This window comes from Sander vitreus, chromosome 10 (assembly GCF_031162955.1).
Source record: "Sander vitreus isolate 19-12246 chromosome 10, sanVit1, whole genome shotgun sequence".
NCBI lineage: Eukaryota > Metazoa > Chordata > Actinopteri > Perciformes > Percidae > Sander > Sander vitreus.
The window spans coordinates 34908910-34929926 of record NC_135864.1 but is presented as its reverse complement, the minus strand read 5'-3'; the positions used below and the strand labels follow the sequence as shown (position 1 = coordinate 34929926).

General features: G+C 38.7%; 1 protein-coding gene across 2 annotated transcripts in view; it reads right to left on the bottom strand.

Moving 5' to 3' along the window:
- Positions 1–21017, bottom strand: part of sh3tc2 (SH3 domain and tetratricopeptide repeats 2) — a 28605-nt gene that overhangs the window by 6392 nt on the left and 1196 nt on the right. Inside the window, exons 1-12 of one of the 2 annotated variants that reach the window (XM_078261284.1) lie at positions 11938–12267; positions 10597–10695; positions 9228–9359; positions 7454–7581; positions 7157–7262; positions 6323–6466; positions 5195–5396; positions 4961–5034; positions 3737–3932; positions 3388–3524; positions 3111–3161; positions 2703–3007 (exon numbers count right to left, since the gene is read on the bottom strand). In XM_078261284.1, the coding sequence (XP_078117410.1) occupies positions 2703–3007; positions 3111–3161; positions 3388–3524; positions 3737–3932; positions 4961–5034; positions 5195–5396; positions 6323–6466; positions 7157–7262; positions 7454–7581; positions 9228–9359; positions 10597–10695; positions 11938–12058 (1695 nt within the window). In that variant the 5' untranslated portion in view covers positions 12059–12267. Of the gene's footprint in view, positions 1–2702; positions 3008–3110; positions 3162–3387; positions 3525–3736; positions 3933–4960; positions 5035–5194; positions 5397–6322; positions 6467–7156; positions 7263–7453; positions 7582–9227; positions 9360–10596; positions 10696–11937; positions 12268–21017 lie in introns of those variants that run through there. The other variant, XM_078261285.1, reaches the window with a different exon arrangement.

Genomic DNA, 21017 nt, shown 5'->3' with positions numbered 1-21017 from the left:
AGAAGTTACAAGCCAATGAAAATAAGAATAAGAATCAAATAAAATTATGGTGGTGCTAGGGAAACTGTTGTATACATTGATATATGATTGACTGATATTACATGTCACGATTCTCCAAATCAGTAATCGATTAGACTTTTGATTTTAAGGTCACGATTCAATTCAATTTGTGATTTAAACATTTTGGGATGTCAATGCTACCATAAGAACCACTAGATGGCAGAAGGGTGCTTTACAACAACAGTATGAGTTTCTCAGAGCTTAGGAGGTGCAACTGAATTCCCCATACGGTCCCTGTCAGACTTGTTTGTTTACATAACCCACTCATGAGCAAGGCAAAATGTTGCCACACTGGATACTTTAGGGAAGCAGGAGGATTTTCCAGTTCTGTTGTTTCTCTGTCATCTCCGACTCCGGCAGTGGCCATGGTGTCTGGTAAAGTGCAGCTGCAGGCTACTGGTAAGCTGCATGCTACCTGCAGGTAAGCCACGCTATGTCTGTCGTTTTTTTCTTCGGACGTACGCAAGTGGTGGGGAGAGAAGAAAATACTGGGGGGAATCATCGATCCTGGAGTATGCTTTTGATTTCGATAATATTAAGATAAAAATATCGGTAAATATAAAGTTGAAGTCGGAAGCTCATTTCAATCGCTTTTCGATTTAAAATCGAAATCGCAACTAACCCTAGTTGATATATATATATATATATATATATATATATATATATATATATATATATATATATATATATATATATATGTTATATACTGTATATATAATTATATACATATATATGTATATAATTATATATACAGTATATATATATATGTTATATACTGTATATATAATTATATACATATATATATGTATATAATTATATATACAGTATATATATATATATATTTATTTACTTCTGACTAATATTATCATGCATTCAAATGATAAAGCAATGCAGAGAAACTGTTCGCTTCCTGTTTTTGCATCTCTGCCATCACGTTTACATTTTTTCATAAACCTGACAATGTGAACCTACATTTCTTGACATCTTAAAGGACAATTCCAGCGCAAAACGAACCTAGGGGTTATTAACAGATGTGTACCCACTCTGTCGTTCCCTGGGACATGTTTTCATGCTAATTGAATGTGTTTGTAGCTTGAAAGAAGCTAGCGCGGACCGCTGGTTAGCTTACAACGCTAGTATTCGGGGCACAGGGAACGTAAAAACAAATCACTATTTATACCACTAAAAAGGCTCAAAATATCACCAAACTTCAACGGTAACATAATGAGGGTCCCTACATGTTAACCCAAGCATTGAGAACTTTGTAAGTGTACAGACAGTTTATTGAACAAAGAGCTGCGGGAGCTCCGTGAAAGGGCTACGAGAGAGAGAGAGCTACCGGTAGTCAATGCCACAACACAGCCTTGTACTTGGGGAAACTGGTGGTGTACCTGACGGACATTGTGAAGCTATGGCCACCCAACAGGAGTGTCTGTGTTGCAAGGAGTGGGACCTGTTGCATCGCAACACCCAAGAGACGCAGTGTTTTGTACAGTCTGAAGATTCCCCCTCTCTGATAAACAGGGCTGACTTACCTACCACTACTACTACTACTGGTAACTCTCTCTGATAAACAGGGCTGATTACCTACCACTACTACTACTACTGGTAACTCTCTCTGATAAACAGGGCTGACTTACCTACCACTACTACTACTGGTAACTCTCTCTGATAAACAGGGCTGACTTACCTACCACTACTACTACTGGTAACTCTCTCTGATAAACAGGGCTGTACTTACCTACCACTACTACTACTACTACTACTACTACTACTAATACTGCTACTACTACTGATAACTCTCTCTGATAAACAGGGCTGACTTACCTACCACTACTACTACTACTACTACTACTGATAACTCTCTCTGATAAACAGGGCTGTACTTACCTACCACTACTACTACTGGTAACTCTCTCTGATAAACAGGGCTGTACTTATAATAAATAAAAATTAATTGGAGATGGGGACCCAGACCGGAGGGACCAGATGACAGTTATCCACTGAGTAAGTACACTAGACAAGTTATGCAGAGTGCGAGGATTTCAGATATATTGAGCAAATTGCTTTTGATTTTAGTTTGCATCGCCAGCTGTAAGTCATGACTGGTTTCCAAGACGGCGGCGGCATGGAAACATGAACGTGAGTGTCTTCATAATCTCTCTTTTCAATAAACTGTCTGTACACTTACAAAGTTCTCAATGCTTGGGTTAACATGTAGGGACCCTCATTATGCTACCGTTGAAGTTTGGTGATATTTTGAGCCTTTTTAGTCGTATAAATAGCGATTTGTTTTTACGTTCCCTGTGCCCCGAATACTAGCGTTGTAAGCTAACCAGCGGTCCGCGCTAGCTTCTTTCAAGCTACAAACACATTCAATTAGCATGAAAACATGTCCCAGGGAACGACAGAGTGGGTACACATCTGTTAATAACCCCTAGGTTCGTTTTGCGCTGGAATTGTCCTTTAAGGTAGCACTTTTCATAAAAACAAAAACAAAAAAAACAATTGCTTCTATTAGCTGCCATGGACATAAAATAGAAAACAAGAAAAAAACAAGAAAAAAACTACAATCTCTTGCCTTGCTTCTTTGCTTGGCCCTGTAATAAATAAATCAGTGAATAAACTGTGACTCTGCAGACCTGGAAGTGTTCTTGGTTTAGCAGGGTCAGTGTGGGGTCACTGAACTCAGAGTCCTCCCCCTCCCAGCTGTTCTCCTCCAAGAAGAGAGGTGGGTCTTCCTGGAACTCGTCCAGTTCTCTGAATGTGTCATCCAGAGTGAAGGAAAGGCGCTCTCCCTCGCGTGGCAGAGGATTATGGGACTGATAGAGGGACAGACGAGGGGAGGAGTGAGACAGAGAGGCTCGAGGAGAGGAGTGGTACGGGGGTGTCCCTCCACTTTTCTGTGACATGACACTCTGACGGGCGCTAGCAGGAATCTTGTGATCTGGGAAGAAGACGGATACAGATAGTGGATTAACACATTCAAGCTGTTTTAGTGAATAAAGTTTATAAGCAGCTGATTTCCTCAATTAAGTGTAAAGCATTACCATGTTTTGGACGATTTCTGATGTACATGAAGTCAGTCTCATCCAGTCTGTCTGGAAACACACAAGGTAAATCAATTAAAGAGTCACTTTTCCAGTTGGGGATAAAGATGGAAACATTGTTCTTCCCTGAATGAATCACTAACAATACCACTATTTAGGAAACTAACTAGGAGCTGCACATCAAACCAAACATGACCTATATTTCAGCCATGGCTCTGTGGCACAACCACTCCCTTTCCTCCACCCGACTTTTTGATCAGCCAGGTGCTTTCTTTACCTAGCCTGTACACAGAGCTGATGTCAGATGAGAAGAGTCTTTCCAGCAGGCCGCTGTCACTTGGCTCAGAGCTACACGGGTTAACCTGAGCCAGGCTGGCTCTCTCCTCCTCAGTCAGAAAGACCAACTGTCTGTCTCTGTGCGAGGGAAACAAAAGCAGCATTATCACTTCTGCTGCTGTCTCCGTGGCGCCCTCACCCCGTCCAGACTGCAGATACATTAAATAGGATTTCATAAAACATCAGCACAAGACTATAAACAAGAGGCAACTAGTGACGCACAACATCATCAGACCAGTAAGTTCAATCCAAGCCATGCATAATACAACTGGAAAAGTTAACTTTCTTACAGGGGTACGGTGTCCAGAGGTTTGACATGGGCCTTGTGTACGAAACCATTGTGCCCTGTGGAAGTGTGTGTTCCTATGAACATGTCAAGGCCTCGGACTAGCAAACCCTGGATCTCCACAATGTCCCCTTGACTCAGCAGAAGCTCATCGGGGCCCACTGGACTGTAGTCGACCACTGCTACACAGGAACCTGTCACTGAGGGGTGTGATGAGGACAACCAAACACAGATAAGAGAGTTTACGAGGTCAATATAATAACATTGTCTGATCATGAATATGATGATACTGTATATCTTTATACTTTTTATGTATTTTTTAAATACTGACAAAGAATTGACATGATATAACACAATAAAGTGCACACAGGTTGGAGCTACAACTATATGCATTACCATATTAGTATTGATCTGCTGTGGCTGTGCATTGCTGTGTGTTCCAGTAAATAGGAAGTGGAAAACTTTGATATTATATCCTCTGTCTTTGTATAACAGTAAAAAACTGACTTCACAAACACAATAGGTAGTTATGCTACACTACATATTCAATTTATTTCTTGATTTTTGTGGTGAGGAACTTCTACTTGATCTCATACAAAATTCCTAGAAATCCAGGAATTGAACTATGCTAAGCTAACCTCAACACATTATGTACCATCAGACTGCATGCAGACACATGAAAGGTGTCCATGAGTGTGTCTGACTTTGGATAAGTAATGAAATTACTTCAAAAACAATCACTGCTAAATTCACCACTGGCCACTTAGGGGCAACAAGTTGTAAAGACAACATTTACATTTTATCTCCTGTATGGCAAATGTTTTCCCAAATAGTGGCCTATTCACACAGCAGACATTGAGCAACATTAGCATTCATTTGGAGTCATGTTTGTGTCCAACTGATACATTTAAATACAATATTGACTTCCCATTTAGCTCTGATTTGGTCTCCAGAAACTCCACAGGGAAATATCTGGCCACTATAGTCGCTAACATTGTCTGTCTGCTGTTTGTTGCTGAGCAGGTAGTGTACCGTATTTTAAAAAAAGCTTTTTCAATAAACAACTGCGTCCGAAAACAACACTTTGAGAGCTGCTTTCAGCCAATTAATCTCAGCTTCCCATGTTCAGATCAGTGGAAGAGTCGGTTTTGAATATCTGCGCCTGAGTTCAGTATACGACGCTGTACATTTTTATGTGTGAACATATTTTATAGGCTGAATGTTTTACCAATAGCATGTTCAAACGGTTCCTTTTCTGCTGGCGAACATCCAACATTGCCTGGGTACTTCCTCAGGAACCACCTGACCACACAGGAAGTATAGTTTAGCTCATGTGCACACATGTCGGCCATCTGTATTGCTGCTCTGCTCATTCAGCTAAAAGTCTTGACAAGAGAACATGTTAATCACACTGTTGCCTGCAGGGTAAATCGAGGGATTTGAGGAACATAGAGTGACTCACTGATAGAAGGGGTAAGGCAGCGGTTGCATGGCGTTGACTGGCACCAGGCCATGGTTTCCTGTGGAGAGCAGGGTGCCCTCCCACATGTCATCCTGCCCTGTGTCCCTCACCATCAGCAAGTCATTCTTTTTGAATGACAGCTGTTCTTCATCATCCTCATCCTGCTCACTTCTTGTGAATAGCGCCTTAGCAAAGAAGGATCCTGCAAAGAGATTGGTTCATTAGTATCAACCTCTAAAAAAAACACACAATACAGACAATACAAATCTGTGTGAATCCAGACACAAATGATTTCAGTCAGTGTTTTCATGTTGATAAAAATCACCACACTTAAGTGAAGAATCAGCAAAAGTGCTACAGCGTGTGCACCCTGATTCTGTCACTGGGTGAATGATGGATGTTTTATATCCTCGTCCTATTAAGTTAATGTAATTCTTATGACTATTTGCCAGCACTGCAGTTTTATTATACGTTCCCGTGAAGCGTTTTGCCTCAGGGAAATGTTCAGGAGAAAGCAGGGCTGTCTCCGTAGAACAGGCCGAAGGAAATCAATATGCATACTTGTAGGGAAGTAATATAATGGATATGCTTTAGCAGAACGCTTATTTCATAATGCTTCAAAAAAATTTGAGTTAATTGCTAAAATTCACTGATGTCCAATGGGGTCATAATTCTAACTTGTAATTAGAAGTCTATTATACTTTAGACATTGACTATACACAGTGAGGCACATAAGGTCTCCTGACTTTATGGAAGCAAAGAGTTGCTATAATTTATCCAAAGTCATGTGTGACAGTATAATCCTTAGACATTCATAGTATTAATTGGGGTCAATGAAAAATGGATTTATAGTAATGAGATCAAATGGCAGCTGAAGTTAATTACTATAAAATTACAGTAACTAGAGTCAAGATACTTCTGACAATACATTTTTTCAAATGTTCTGAAAAATTTCTGGACGAAAGCACGGGTTTAACTACCAAGGTGTCAGTTTTGGCTAACAGATTCATGAACTAGATTTCATTCCTCACTTTTCACTCCCTTAATCTTTGTGTTACAGTAATAATACAAGTGCTCATAAAAGGCTCACTGAGCTTCCATAAAATGACACAGCACAACCTGACTTACCCTCCTGGAGTAACAGTCCCAGGTAAAGGGTGGCCAAATGTTCCTCGTCCACAGTTACATTGATCTGCAGGTCACTGAGCAGCTCTGGGTCCAGCCAGATGGACTGATCACACAGGAAGTTCTCCAAGCAGCGAGCAACATAACCTGGTACAGAGCACGTGCAACTCAGATATAAATATTACTAATACTCCTTTTGCTAATATCACTAACGAACAAAAACGTGGTATACAACTATAATGATAAGAATAAAAATAGGACAATAAATGTATAAACAGGAAAAATGGTACAGCAAAGAGCCAATTAAGGGTTTGTGATGCACCTGAAATCTGGGTTTCAAGTTCTATGTTTTTCTCTACAACATTACATTTTCAAAGATTTGAAATAAATCATCCTTAGGTAGTTTTTTAACACTCAACCAGCCTGCCTATTTAGGCCTGTGTGGGTGTGGTTTGTTTAGATTTGAGTGACCTGGCAACATAACCAAACAACTCCACAACTGTCATCAGGTTCTGATTTAAATGTTGTTAAATCCTGATTGGTTCCAAAGATACATGGACGATGGACTCTTCAGAAGAGGTCATTATTTTCACTGAAGTTTCTGCGCGGGAAAGTCGGCAGACGCCACAATCTTCTGAACATAGTCATACTGAGAAATACAGATAGAGTTGTGTGGAGCTGGTAGTCTTAATTAGCTTTGTAGCTACTCATTTGGCAATGGCTTGAATGTAACGGACATTCATTAATATCAAAACGTTATGCACTAAAGCTTTAACTTTGGAAGAAAGTATGTGTTCATGTAGGCCTGTAAGATATGACATGGTCGTAGTTACTTACCTAATGCTAGGTAAGTTGAAAACTTCCAGATTTCCTCCACAGTCTTGAATGTGAGTACGAAGCTATCCTTCTCAGCGTGGACAGACACCAGACGTGCAGACAAGTCCTGCACAAACAAAGTGTCATGTTTCAATAACAACCATCCATTTCCATTAAGTGCACGACACATATACATATCATACTGCAATATATGGATTCTTATCATAAAGCACCTTAGTCTTTGTTATGATATCAGACATTTTGAGTGTTACAGTAATACCTTTGTAATCTGCATTATCAGGTCTGACTGTCACTCACTTTAAAAAGCTGGATGACGTCCTGGCTGTTGCTCTCCACCACCCGCAGTCGGGTGCGCAGTGCCTCCTGTAGGGCCCGGTCAGGATCCACGCTGGAGCGCCTCCGCCCGGTGAACAGCAGCACAATTTCTAGACAAAAGACAAGAAGAGCGCTGTAATCAATCACTCTTTTATTATCTCTTCAAATTCTTTCTTCTCACATGTGTCAAACTCAAGGCCTGAGGGCCAAATCCGGCCCCTGGCAAATTTTTATCCGGCCCGCATATCAATTTAGGTTCACCAGACCAAAAAAGATGGGAAACGTTTTTTTAATTATGCAACACTCAAAGCAGAATTCGGCAGATTTGCCGACTGATAGTGGGAAATAATTTCTTATGCATATTATTTTATGTGTAGTGAGAAAGGACAGCTGGGCATGTGTGTACAGAGGCGCCACTACTAGTGTGAGACAGAGGCCACTATTATTAAGTTCATCTGTTCACCTTTTGACCTCTGACTACAGTAAGATAGCTGAGATGGACGCCACTGTGGCTGTGTCAGCTAAAAGTGTTTCCACCATATTAGTACAAAGTTGTTATGTTCAAGTGATGTCTGATGCATATCTACTATAAAGCCCTTCTAGGGAAGGCCATTGGAAACTAGCAATAGCTATAAATGCTGTGATGCTGTACATTGGAGATTTGTTGCACAAATGTCTATGTCGTAGCATTGTCTCTAGTCAAATAAACATGAAAATGTGTTGTATTCTGTGTTTCCAACCATACATGAGTCCTTTGTATCTAGAGAGAGAGATGATGGCGAGGTTCCAGCACTCTCTCTACCAGTATACTGAGTCAACTGTCCTTAATAGAAGCTCATGAGTCTGTCTCATCTGTTGTTTGATCATGCCTCTCATCATCACGACCATTTTATTTCTTTATGTCACTGACTTAGTAATCCTACACAACCAGTGATTTTGTATATTAAGGCCTGTGAAACACGGTGTTGTGAGTCGGCCATGTGGTAGCCTGCTTTTAATGATTGGACGGTTTTGCTTGATTTGCTTAATTCTAAGGAACTGTTTTGGTGACTTTTTTAATACAGTCAAAATATTGTGCATTTTGCATTTGCATGCATCGCTCCTGATGTGATTCTCATTTTCCAGTGTGGCCCTTAGTGAAATTGAGTTTGACACCGAATCTAGTGGAATAATGTGGACTACAAACAAATCCAATCAAAATAGAACTTAGGAAAAAATAGCTTAGAGAACAAGAGAGAGGATTTATGATCCATTGTTTAGCGAAATTAAAGGAATAAATTCATAAATAATGTGTTTGTAATCCTTTTGCTAATTCATCACACTACATTGCAAAGATAAGTTGCTGTATTTTTCTTTTTGTAGTCACTGAGTAAAAGGGAAAGAATCTAGAGAGAGACAAAACTTTCAAGAGTTCATTAAAGATTTTCTACAAGAGCTCATATTTCAGTGAGATGTTCTGTGAGTATGTTAGTCCCCGGAGGAATCACAAAGCTATTAGGCCTCTTACTGGACTCTCAGTGTGGCTATTTAAATCCATTTGAGAGGAAGAACCTGGAGGAATGTGAAGGATGGAACTGCTGAGTGAGTAAAAACATTAGTAGGGAAATGTGCCTTATCAGTATTCATAAATACAGTATAATGCATGGGAAATGCTTCTATAACTAGTTTACACTGGCTAATGTAAAAGCTAGTTTTTCATTAGAAACATACTACAAGTCGGGAAATGGACTCGGGCGAAAAGCATTATTAAATGTACCTGAGGAGAATTTCTCTCCCAGAGTGACAGTACTTCCTCTGAGGAAGGCCTCTTTTTTCTTCCAGTAGCTGTCAGGCTCCACCCCTCCTTCACCTGACTCCACCACCGGACCGTCCTCCTCCTCAACAACACCTGAAAGAGGAGACAAAGTCAAAAGAAAAGCTGCTGGATCAAGTTTAGATTATCATCTTTTGTGATTCAATGCCTAAAGTAGAACATAAATGACTTTTCTTGATGCACCCTTTGTTAGAAAACTCAATCCAGTGTTGGTTAAGTCAGTGTTTCCTAAACAGCATATAGTATTTAGGGTGTCTGTATGATAAATACAGGTGTGTAGTATGTAGAACCAATTTTATCAAAAGGGACATCAGAAGGGTTGTTCAAGGTAAGCTGCAATTACAGTACCAACTATTACAGTTCCAAACTGTAAAGGAGATTTAAAAGAAAATGTTACCAGATGACACCAGATGGCATGTGGTACATGTATTCAGTATAGTACAGGTTGAACATATGATTTAGATTTAGAACAGTGGTTCCTAACCCTAGTGCAAATTGTCAGAATGTTTCTTTTATAGGTATTTGTGTAGCACCTTTTACACACAACGGCAATTCAAAGTGCTTCACATTATGCATTTAAAAAAAAGAAGAAAAAATATGAAGAGCGACACAAATAAAGGATAGAAGGGGAGATGGTTCATGATGAGTATTTAAGGTTCAGTCAAATGCAGAGCAGAACATAAATGTTTTTAACCTGGATTTAGTCTAATATCCTGTGGAAGTTTGTTCCAGCTCTGTGGTGCACAATAACTAAATGCTGCTTCTCCATGTTTAGTCTGTAGTCTGGGAATGAGCTGAGAGGCCGACAGGGATCACATGGTAAGACAGTCAGAGAGGAGTTGTGGTCGTAAGCCATACAACTAAACTGTCAATGCATTCATACTACAGTAAGTCTCAGCCATTTATTCATTACTTAAAGCAAACTATTTAACCATTTATCCATTGATTTTAGCTTTTGCACTATTTATCCATTACTTTTAGCTAACTGTAAAGTAGCCTACCCGTGGTTGGAAATGATTGACTAAGTGTTTATCTCAACACATTAACAGGATCTTAATAGTTGCAAAACCTATAAATATCAGCCCGATGGATGTGTATAATAGCTGGGTTTTGCAGTATAGTGGTGACGGGCTTCCCCTGGTTTGTTCCGTTGTGCAGGGAGGATGTCCTCAAACACTTCCTCAGTTTGTGACTACACAGAAGGCAGCACAGCTCAAATACGTTTTGTGGTGTTGTTTGAGCTCCTCTGACAGAGGACTCTATAATAATGTGATTTCGGGTTGATTAAGATGTTCGGTTCACAATAGTCTACCTTGAGTCATGATGTCATTTCCTGAGAAGTGTTCATTTGCTCCCCCAAGAGCATATGGTGGTTCCCTCCAAAGAGCATCCAGCTCAGCAGGAGATATGTCTGTAAATAGGGAAACAAATCAGTTCATGAACATAAACGTGAAAAACACATTTAGCCCCCTTTCTTCCATTTTTATTAAATAATGTAATTATCAAACACTTCCAAAGTGTTTAAAACAGTTCAAATATCGTATCAATTAATTTTAAAGGAATAGTTTGTCCTTTTGAGTAATACACATTCCTGCCAAGAGTTAGATAAGAAGATCAATACTACTCTCACATTTGTGAAGCTGGAGTCAGCAGTGGGTTGTCTTAGCTTAGCTTAATTTAGCATAAAGACTGGAAACTAGGGGTAACAGCTAGCCTAGCTCTGTCCGAAATAAAACAAAACCAAAGGCTGACAAATGAACACGTTAGGCTATACTATAAAAACCAAAGTGTAAAAGCAACAATTTGCCATTTTCCTGGTGTTCTTGGCTAGAGAGCAACCAGCGGAGATTCGGTGAAGTTACTGCTTCTGGCCAAGAAGGAGTCCGGCAAATGAGGAGACGTAAAACAGTGATTAGAATTTTTATACTTTGGTTTTGTATGGATTAAACAAACAAGATAAAACATGTCAATTAGTGGGCTTTAGAGGTGCTTGTATGACTTGTCAATGCCAAGATCAGGCCATTGGTTAGTGTGAGGAGTTATCAGGGTTTGGGAGGACTACAATGACGTTGAACACACACACAGGGCCGGCACAGACACACAGCTGCACTGACATCAGAAAATTAACTTCCAGGTTCCTCCACTTTTATGTCAGCATGGTCACATATTTTCAGACACACAGTCACACACCATTTAAAATAAAAAAGGAACATACTGTTAAACGCCAGGTAACAACAGAAAGTAATCATTTTGATTAAAATGCCACTTTTCTTTATTTTCCACATGCTTTGTCAGTGCAAAAACACAGCAGAACAGTATTATCTTGATGCAGAGCATTCACAACAAGACAATGGGGCGCACAACTTAGCAACACAATGCAACATGACATTAGGCCGAAGAGGACAACAGCCTATTCTTTCCCATTCTACAACACAGAGCACAGTTAGCACCAACAGGATTGCTTGAGTCAACACAAGCACAGTCATGCTGCTACAGTACAGAAACACACAATGCCCTTTTTACCTTCTTGGCTAAGTGTGTTACCCATGTTGTGTATTAAAGCTATGCTCCTGTCTATGTGAATGTAGCGGTCCGTCTCATGACATGTACCGTACATGTACAGTAGTGGCACAGAGAGCGGGCTGGGACAGACCTGTGAAGGAGGAGAGGCAGACTTTGATGAAGGGTCCACAGCAGGAGGAGTTGAGCAGTGGTCTGCAGCAACAAGACGCCATCTGGCCCAGGAGCCGGCAGCTCCCAGAGATCAATGCCATCCCATCAGTTCTCCCCAGCCTCTTTAACAACAACTCTCTTCCTCTCTGTTGGACAAGCCCTTTTCCCTTCCTATTTCTGTATTGCCTTTCCTCTTCTGTTCACTCTGTCTTTCCACCAGTTAGTGTTTACTGGATGTGTCTCCTCTGTCCCACTGCAAGTCTTATCTGTTCTTCTCTTCTATCTGCTTCTTATTGTAATCCCTCTGCCTCTTGCCGTCTACATCTCCCTCCTCCCACCAGCCTCCCTCTCTCTCTTCAGTAGCTGCCCAGTCAGTCAGTGAATGCACAAAGCACGCTCTGCGATTGGTATGAGTGTGTGGGGGGTAGACAGGCCTTAGTGAGAGTTTCCCTGTGTGTTTGTTATGTGTGCCAGTGAAAATATGCACAGAATGTGTGTCACAAAGACAATGTGTGTGTGTTTTGTGTGTGTGTGTGTGTGTGTGTGTATGTTGCTGGGAGAATGTATTGCTGAGCCGCTGTAAAGCAATGCCACACAGGGACAGGCTGCAAGGTCACAGCGAGGGGAGGGGGGGTTGCCATAGTGGCATAGATCAAAGATCAGGTTATCCACATCACACGGTTTAACACAACTCTGTTCTCTGCCATCAGATGGGTAGCAGACAGATGAGATGAAGTGAGCGCACCAGGATATGGGGTGCCGAATGTAAAAGTTCGGTTACAATTTTTTAGCTGATACATTTTCAACATTTAGCTCACTTTCCTCACATTTGAGACAGAAATTATATATATATTATATATATATATATATATATATATATATATATATATATATATTATATATATATATTATATATATATATTATATTATATTATAATATATATATATTATATCTAAATGTTAAATCTAAATGTTAAATGTTAAATCTAAATGTTAAATATATATCTAAATGTTAAATGTTAAATCTAAATGTTAAATATATATCTAAATGTTAAATGTTAAATCTAAATGTTAAATTTATATCTAAATGTTAAATGTTAAATCTAAATGTTATATCTAAATCTAAATCTTAAATATATATCTAAATCTTAAATGTTAAATATTAAATATATATCTAAATATTATATTTAATCTAAATCATAAATATATATCTAAATCTTAAACATATATCTAAATGTTAAATGTTAAATATTAAATATATATCTAAATGTTAAATCTAAATGTTAAATATATATCTAAATGTTAAATGTTAAATCTAAATATTATTCTCTAAATCTAAATGTTAAATATATATCTAAATCTTAAATGTTAAATATTAAATATATATCTAAATATTATATTTAATCTAAATCATAAATATATATATCTAAATGTTAAATGTTAAATCTAAATGTTAAATATATATCTAAATCTTAAATGTTAAATATTAAATATATATCTAAATATTATATTTAATCTAAATCATATATATCTAAATGTTAAATCTAAATGTTAAATATATATCTAAATCTTAAATGTTAAATATTAAATATATATCTAAATATTATATTTAATCTAAATCATAAATATATATCTAAATGTTAAATCTAAATGTTATATCTAAATGTGTCGCCAAGTGTAAAGCTAAATATTTAGAAAATATTCAAATCCCAAGGAAACCACGCCCACTGCAGTGGCTTCAAATCGCGCTGCACCCAGTGATGCCCCAGCAAGGGGTATCTCTGCTGTAGCCAGTGGGTACTTGGAAAGATTGTGGAGCAGCTTAACTAATCAAAATAATAATTGAATTATGACTGATTTAAAACAATATACCAGCTGAAACAGCTCAGCACATATGTTAAAACATATAGCGAAGTAATCAATGGTAGAAAACAATAGCTAAAAGTGGCCTACTGACTTAGCTAACAGTTGAAATGATTAGCTAAAAGTAATGGATGACTTTTGAAACATTAACCACACTTCAAGTAAAAGGTCTAGTTAGTAGAATTTCTGACCAACCTACATATTTACAGTTCAATTGCATGAAAATGTAAGAATATTCACTTTAATATGATAAATAGTGTGAACACATTGGGAATTGATAGGGCGGGGTATGTGAGTTTATATGACAGGGCTGTGGGGGGACCTCAGACCAGAAGGGTTGGAAAGCACTGATCTACAGTATTTTATATTATTGACCGACCGGTATATTACAGACATGCCTTAATAGTTGTGTTAATCACAATACCGTTGTTTGAATTACATATCTCCGTGTGTGACTAGCGTCATCCTTCCCAAGCAATCTAACATTAGCCCAGCATGGATAAAGTCCAGCTATGCATCCAACATATTCATCCGAACACAACTAAAGTGTCACAATCCAGCCACTTGTAAGAAGTTTGTAATACTGGTTACATAGCTAGTTATCGTGTTTTTTAACCTTAATTCTGTTTGCCAAGACTATTTTTTTTTTCGCCAAGGCTATATTTTGGCTTGCAAAGTAGCTAACCGTTGCTAACGCTAATGTTAGCTAGCTAATTTATGTCAAAAAGCAGTAGCTAACTAATGTTACTGCCCAGATATGGTTTCATTGTAAGACAGTGTAAACACATGACAACACTTGACGAGTCTTACAACACCTCTCTAGTCTCTAGTGAAACCATATCTTGGCAGTAGTTAGCTCACGTTTCTGCTTCTTGAGATAAATTAGCGTTAGCAACGGATAGCTCCTTCGCAAGCTACTATAGCAACATAATTCAGGTTAATAAAATACGGTAATGTAACCAAAGTATTGAAAACTACTTACATGTGGCTATAGTGTGACAGGCCTACTGCTGTTCAGTCTCGCATTGCGAGACTTAGCTAACTTAGCTAGTTACAGTGCTGCGAGGCCTGTTCAGATGACATGTCGGATGCAGTGTGTGAGCTAGATTGCTTGTGAAGGATGAGTCAAACTAACGTTAAACACACAAGGAGATATAAGTCAAACAAAACAACGGCATTATAGTACACACAAATATTAAGACATTTCTGTTATATAAGTCAATAGTACAAAATACTGACCGAAATGTGTTTTAATCCAGTAACATTAGTCGAACAGCTCCACCGTAGTCAGTATTTACTGTACCAACAGGTGTTGACTGAAAATTGCGATGCAGCGCGAAATTTGGCAGGTAGCATCTCCAGATGGGCCGGACAAAAAGTTAATAAAAAGAATTTTGATAGAATAAAAATTGCAAATATTACGCACAAACAAATTTGTGTAGCTAACTATAAAAACACCAACTTTGCCATATCTCGGCCAAAATAAATGCCATCAACGCCAAACTTTAGATTCTTGTTTACCATGACCCTCTGAAGGTCACCCACGCGATTTACAAAAATTGGCCACTAGGGAGCGCTACAAGTACAAAAAGTTTATATCTCAAGAACCCCTCATCCGATTTTTACAAAATGTGTTGGGTACCATCTAGGGCCACTCCTGAGGTCAACCCTAGATTGGGGTACTGAGGGGTCAAAGTGGGCGTGGCCTATGGGACCCACGTCTAAATTTACTACTTACGCTAACGTGAACAACTTTAAATTTACAGGGTAGATATACAATGGGTCATGGACCACACCTACCAAAAATTACACATGTGGACCACTAGGTGGCGCTATAATGTTTTTTTGCCTTTAACTCCCACATTACACATCGCAAATCCTTACATCCACGTGTTCCTTGAATCAAGCTGAATCACATGATATAGGCCACGCCCATTTCTGCGTGACCAAAAGTTACTCAAGGAATTTTGCTACGTTAAAGTATGCGCATTTGACGACCAAACAAATTTTCCTAGCTAGCTACCACACACGTATCATATCATATCTCGGCCAAATTAAATGTTATCAGCAAATAACTTCAGGTTGTTGTTCAACAGCCCACTACGCAAAGATCGGCCTTTAGGGGGCGCTATAAGCAACGTTTATTGCAATATCTCTGCCACAGTAAATGCAATCAACACGAAACTTTCGAAACTGGGTTTGGGGATGGTGATTTCAGGTTGTTTCATGGTAAACTAAAACAAATGCATGGTCTGGTGCATGTATAACCAGGCTTAATAATGAGAAACACTATTTAGCTGTCTAACCCAGTCACAAAAGGGTTAACTTTTATTTTCGTATCTTGGAAGGACTTGAAAGTGAGCCAATGGGTGAACTCTATGAGGCAATGAGCTGACCAATCAGCTGCTAGCTAGGCTCCGTTACAGTTACACCTCTAGTTTCGCGTCTCTGCACGTTCTTTTGGCGCTTGCACTCGAGCACAGGAGGCTGCGTTATCCACTTGATGAGGAAAAAAGTTCTGTAATCATTATTGCTTATACTGACTACACCTTGTTGTAATATAGAATGTAAAAGGGAGTTGTGCCTGCATCCCCTGTGATCATGGAGCTGAAGGCAGTGAATTCCGCTAAATTGGTGAGTTGTTTATCTGGTGCTAGGCCTCTGAGTTCACTAGCATTCATATTAACAGGCCAGGCTTTTGATACTGACACTGGCTAATGCCTGTGAAACCAACAAATTATTTTGTTTGTGGGTTATGAAAAGAAATATTACCTTTTCATACTGTTGCTAAATAGTTTGTTAAACAATGATGTTAAAATTGTGGATTTAATTGTGGTTACTGGAGCTTAAAGAGGTGAATTTTTTTATGCATTCTTCCCACTGTTACCGGTGCAGAGGGGGATAAATAAGTACACCAACGCCTTAATGCCTCTACTTTAAAGTGATACAAGTTGATCAATGTTTATATGAAATTCATGCAGTTTTATTCTTCATACTGTTAATGTTACTAGGTTTCATAAAACTTATGAAGGATGCAATTTTTGATGTAAAATTACTTTTGATACTAGAGGGAAATTCATATAGTTTTGATGTCAGCTGTCTTGCTTTGTTTCTATGTCTCTTTGCATGTTTGCTTGGTCTCTTTATGTTTGAATATGGTTATTGTGATATAGATCTAATCTTTTGATGTATTTGCATTTCTGTAGATGTCTAGAGGAAAAAGTTATCGTCACTCTTTGGCTGGCAAGTTGAAGTACGCAAAGCGGAACACTCCTCAGCTTCTCACTCCTGAAGTGATTCAGGTGCCACGTGGTGGCGCATGTGAACCATGTAAGTATTCATATATGTATACATGTGTGTTGCCAGGGTATAAAATGTTTATTTAATTTTTTTCAATTGCTGCTTTATAAAGGTAAATTAAATGTTAATTTGCTTATTGTTTTTCGTTAATAGGTTGTGGTATGGGGGTTCGTCACCGAGTCAACGACTGGACACGGTCAAAGGTTACAGGAAAACAACACAAGCTCATCATTCCTCCAGAGGTCCCAGACAAGAAGGTATTTTTAAGTTCATTAAACCGTTCTATATGTGATGAGAAATGTAGTTGTGTGTGTTTGACCAAATCTTTCTCTTGTTACAGTTCATTCTGATTGTTGGCGATTCACATCTGCGGGCTATAGTTGACGGGATTGTTCCGATGCCAAAGTCAAAGGACGCTCAGCTGTCGTTTGGCTTCATGTCTACGCCTGGGGGCTCTGCTGCAGACCTGAGGGCAGAGTTGGACAACGCTTTTCTCCCCCAGATCCCAGATGCTATTTGTCTCTTGGCACCTAGCAACAACCTCACTGCTAACCAAACCATCAGTGAAGCAGCGGCGGATTTCCGCAAACTACTGGACAGCATCATCAACATTTGTTAGGTAAGCTCTTTTTATGTTGTATTATTTTTATAATTTCTGTAATACCATTCTTGTATTTGTAGTATAAGTCTTAACTCTATTGCATATGTTAAGGTCTTTGTTGTCGACTTCCCGCCGCATTTGAACGTTGACCTGGAAGTACAACAGCATTATCGTGACGAGTACCATCGTGTTGCAGCTCCGTTGGGTATGTGAAGACAAAGAGTGTATTTGTGTGCAGATTTACAGGATGATATGCATTTTAAGCAGACATTTTAAATAAATGCCTAATTATTGTTCTATTCTTCATTTCTAAGTTATTACCTCCTACTCTGTTGAGAGGTTCCCGTTAAACAACCAAAGCTGTGGAGCAAAGATGGGGTACGTTTGATGAGCTATATTATGGTATATGTATAAGTGTGATGTTCAGTTCCCTGTAGTGGATTTAACAAGTTAAATTAGACCGATGCAAGTTCATTGTGGAAACTGTTGTCTGAAGTAATTAAAGATTAATCTCAGCGACAATCATGGAATGCCAATCCTGGTGAATGCTCTGTACATGGCCTGCTATTTCCAGTTTTATGTGCCAAAGCAAGATCCAGCACCAATTGGCTGGAAAGTTGTTGGACCAGGCAGGAAGGTAATACAGTGCTAATGTTTTTTGTAGTATTTTCATAAATTTTCCATTGTTTGTTGTTAAATATATTTTCCAGTATTGTTGCTAAATATATTTATATTTGTAGAAGTCTCGACCAGCTGGCAAGTCTGGTGTTCCTGCCAAGAAGAGGCAAGTTCAGCAGGAGGAGGTTAGTTGACTTTTGTTTATATAGTGAATCTATTTTTGTAATATACCGTAAATTATTAGATTTTACTTAAATGTGATCTTGGGTAACAAGTTTAACAACTTAATATTGGTGCATTCTCTGTTTATGGCATCCTATCTCCAGGTTTTTGTGTCGAAGCCAAATCAAGTGCCAATGGTCCGTTGAAGGGACCCTCAAAGGTCCTCCCTCAGGGTCGCTGCATCGTGACACTCAGAAGATGGCTGGACAGATGTTGGACTAGGCAGAAAGGTAATAAAATGTTTTTTTCTTCTGTATTTTCATACATCTCTCAGTGTTTATGTTGTTAAACATATTTTTCAGTATTTTCATGAATTTTAATGGACAAATGCAATTCTTTTCTCTCACTTTTTCAATCCAAAATCAACACCATTCATAGGCGCAGATAGCATGCAATTAAACATTGCAGTTGGTGCTAAGTGGAGAGTCTGTCATAGTGTGATTGGTTATGTCGGTGGCATTGATTCTTAATTTCCCACGAAGCTGATCGCGGTAACGTGTCCGTTGAACTTTTCATCTCCAATCCTTGTTATGTGTGTCATTGTTAAAGGTAGTCTGTTGACCGCTACGTTTGCAACGCCGTTGTACCGCAGACGTCGCGGCTCGCGCCTCTCGATATTTACCGACGTTTGCCTCCCAGCCGCCCGGCTTTCGGGTTCCACTTTTGTGCGCTCCCCGGGGCGTTGGGGGCGACTGGCGTGGCTGGCTTGGGCCCCGTCATAACTGCTTGCAGTTTTAGTTAGATATATATTTAAGATTTAGATATAATATTTAGATTTAACATTTAGATATAAATTTAACATTTAGATTTAGATATAACATTTAGATTTAACATTTAACATTTAGATATAATAAACATATATATATATATATGTATAATTTCTGTCTCAAATGTGAGGAAAATGCGCTAAATTGATCAGCTAAAAAATTGTAACTTTTACATTCGGCACCCCATACCAGGACAGCATCAACCTACACTGTAAGGTCACCATGGAGATCCAGGATGGAGATTGGATGGTGACAGAGTCGGGTGTGGTGTTTCTGATCTGGGTGTGTCATAGTGATATGTATAACAACATGTAGCAGCCAACTGGAAAGCAAATCTCTTCATCTTTATTTAGAGAAGCTCCCAATAGGACGTGAAGAATGAGTTGAAAGGAAAATCTGCAATTCATACAAGAAGATAGCTACTATATCAATCAAACTGTTCTAACGATGTTGTAGCAACAAGAGAAATTATTAGGATGAAGAAAAAAATGAGCTGACTAAAATCACAAGATATGAATACAATTCTAAATAACTAAAAGTCTACTGTAACACAGTGCCCGTAATGCGGAAATGTTTAGAGTATAATAATTAGAAAATAATTAATTTAAAAAAAAGAATAGAAAATAATAAAAGAATAGGTAATACAACATTAGCTTAGCCTATATTGTTAAAACTGTATCCATATATGTATAGGCACAGTATCGGAATATCATTGGGCTTGAAATAAATAATTTAAGGGGAAAATTTTGTTTTGAAATATTACAGTACTATTTCCCTTACCCATAATGCTTGCATCTGACACACAAACTGAACCAGTGTGCTATATAGTGTGTTTTTAAAAAAAACGGCATTGTTGTTGTTGCATTGTTCTTGCTGTATTAAAGAACACATCTCCCACTACCTGGCAAACTGAATGTCAAGCTTTATTGATTTACGTGTAAAAGGAAATGGAATTTGCATGAATAAGCCACTTCAGACATGAACTACTGTAGATTTGAAAGTAGAGGAGACACTTTTTATTAGGCTGATGTCTGACTAACTCTCAGCTAAACATAAACTACTGATGGGAACAACGATTTAGCCTTGTTCTTCCATAAATTTGGGAAGCTTGTGAAAAACCGATTAAAGAAAGAATTGTCAAAATTGAAGAAGTAGAGGCAGATATTTTGTGAACTGTAGGCCCCTTATGTGAGTTACAACCCCAAAACCCTGGATACTGAATACCCATAATGCAACTTGATAGCATCTTTCATGAGATCCTCCATGCCTAATAATTCCCACATCTTTAAAACTCCAACACTACCATTCTCAAACTGGACGCCAAACAAGAGATTGTTCATTTTTGGGAGAATTTGACTTTTTTCATGCTTACCCAAGATCGGAAAAAACTCATGGATCTCTAAGTCTCTGTGAGATAGAAATAGTACAGAGGGAGAGATGCTCTATTTAATCACTGCTAGCGGAAAACAAATGCATAAAGTTTATTCCTCCTTTGTGCTCTGATCGTTCCATTGCTGAATCATACTGGAGACAAAGAAGCTGATATATTCTTCTCTGAGACCAGTCATCTTATTTATGTGGCGGCTGAATGGTCATGATTGAATCTGCGCGTGTGTATCTTGTGAGGCAGAAAGCTGTAAACAGGCTAAAGGCGTGTCAGGGCATATCCTGACACTCTTTACACTCCCC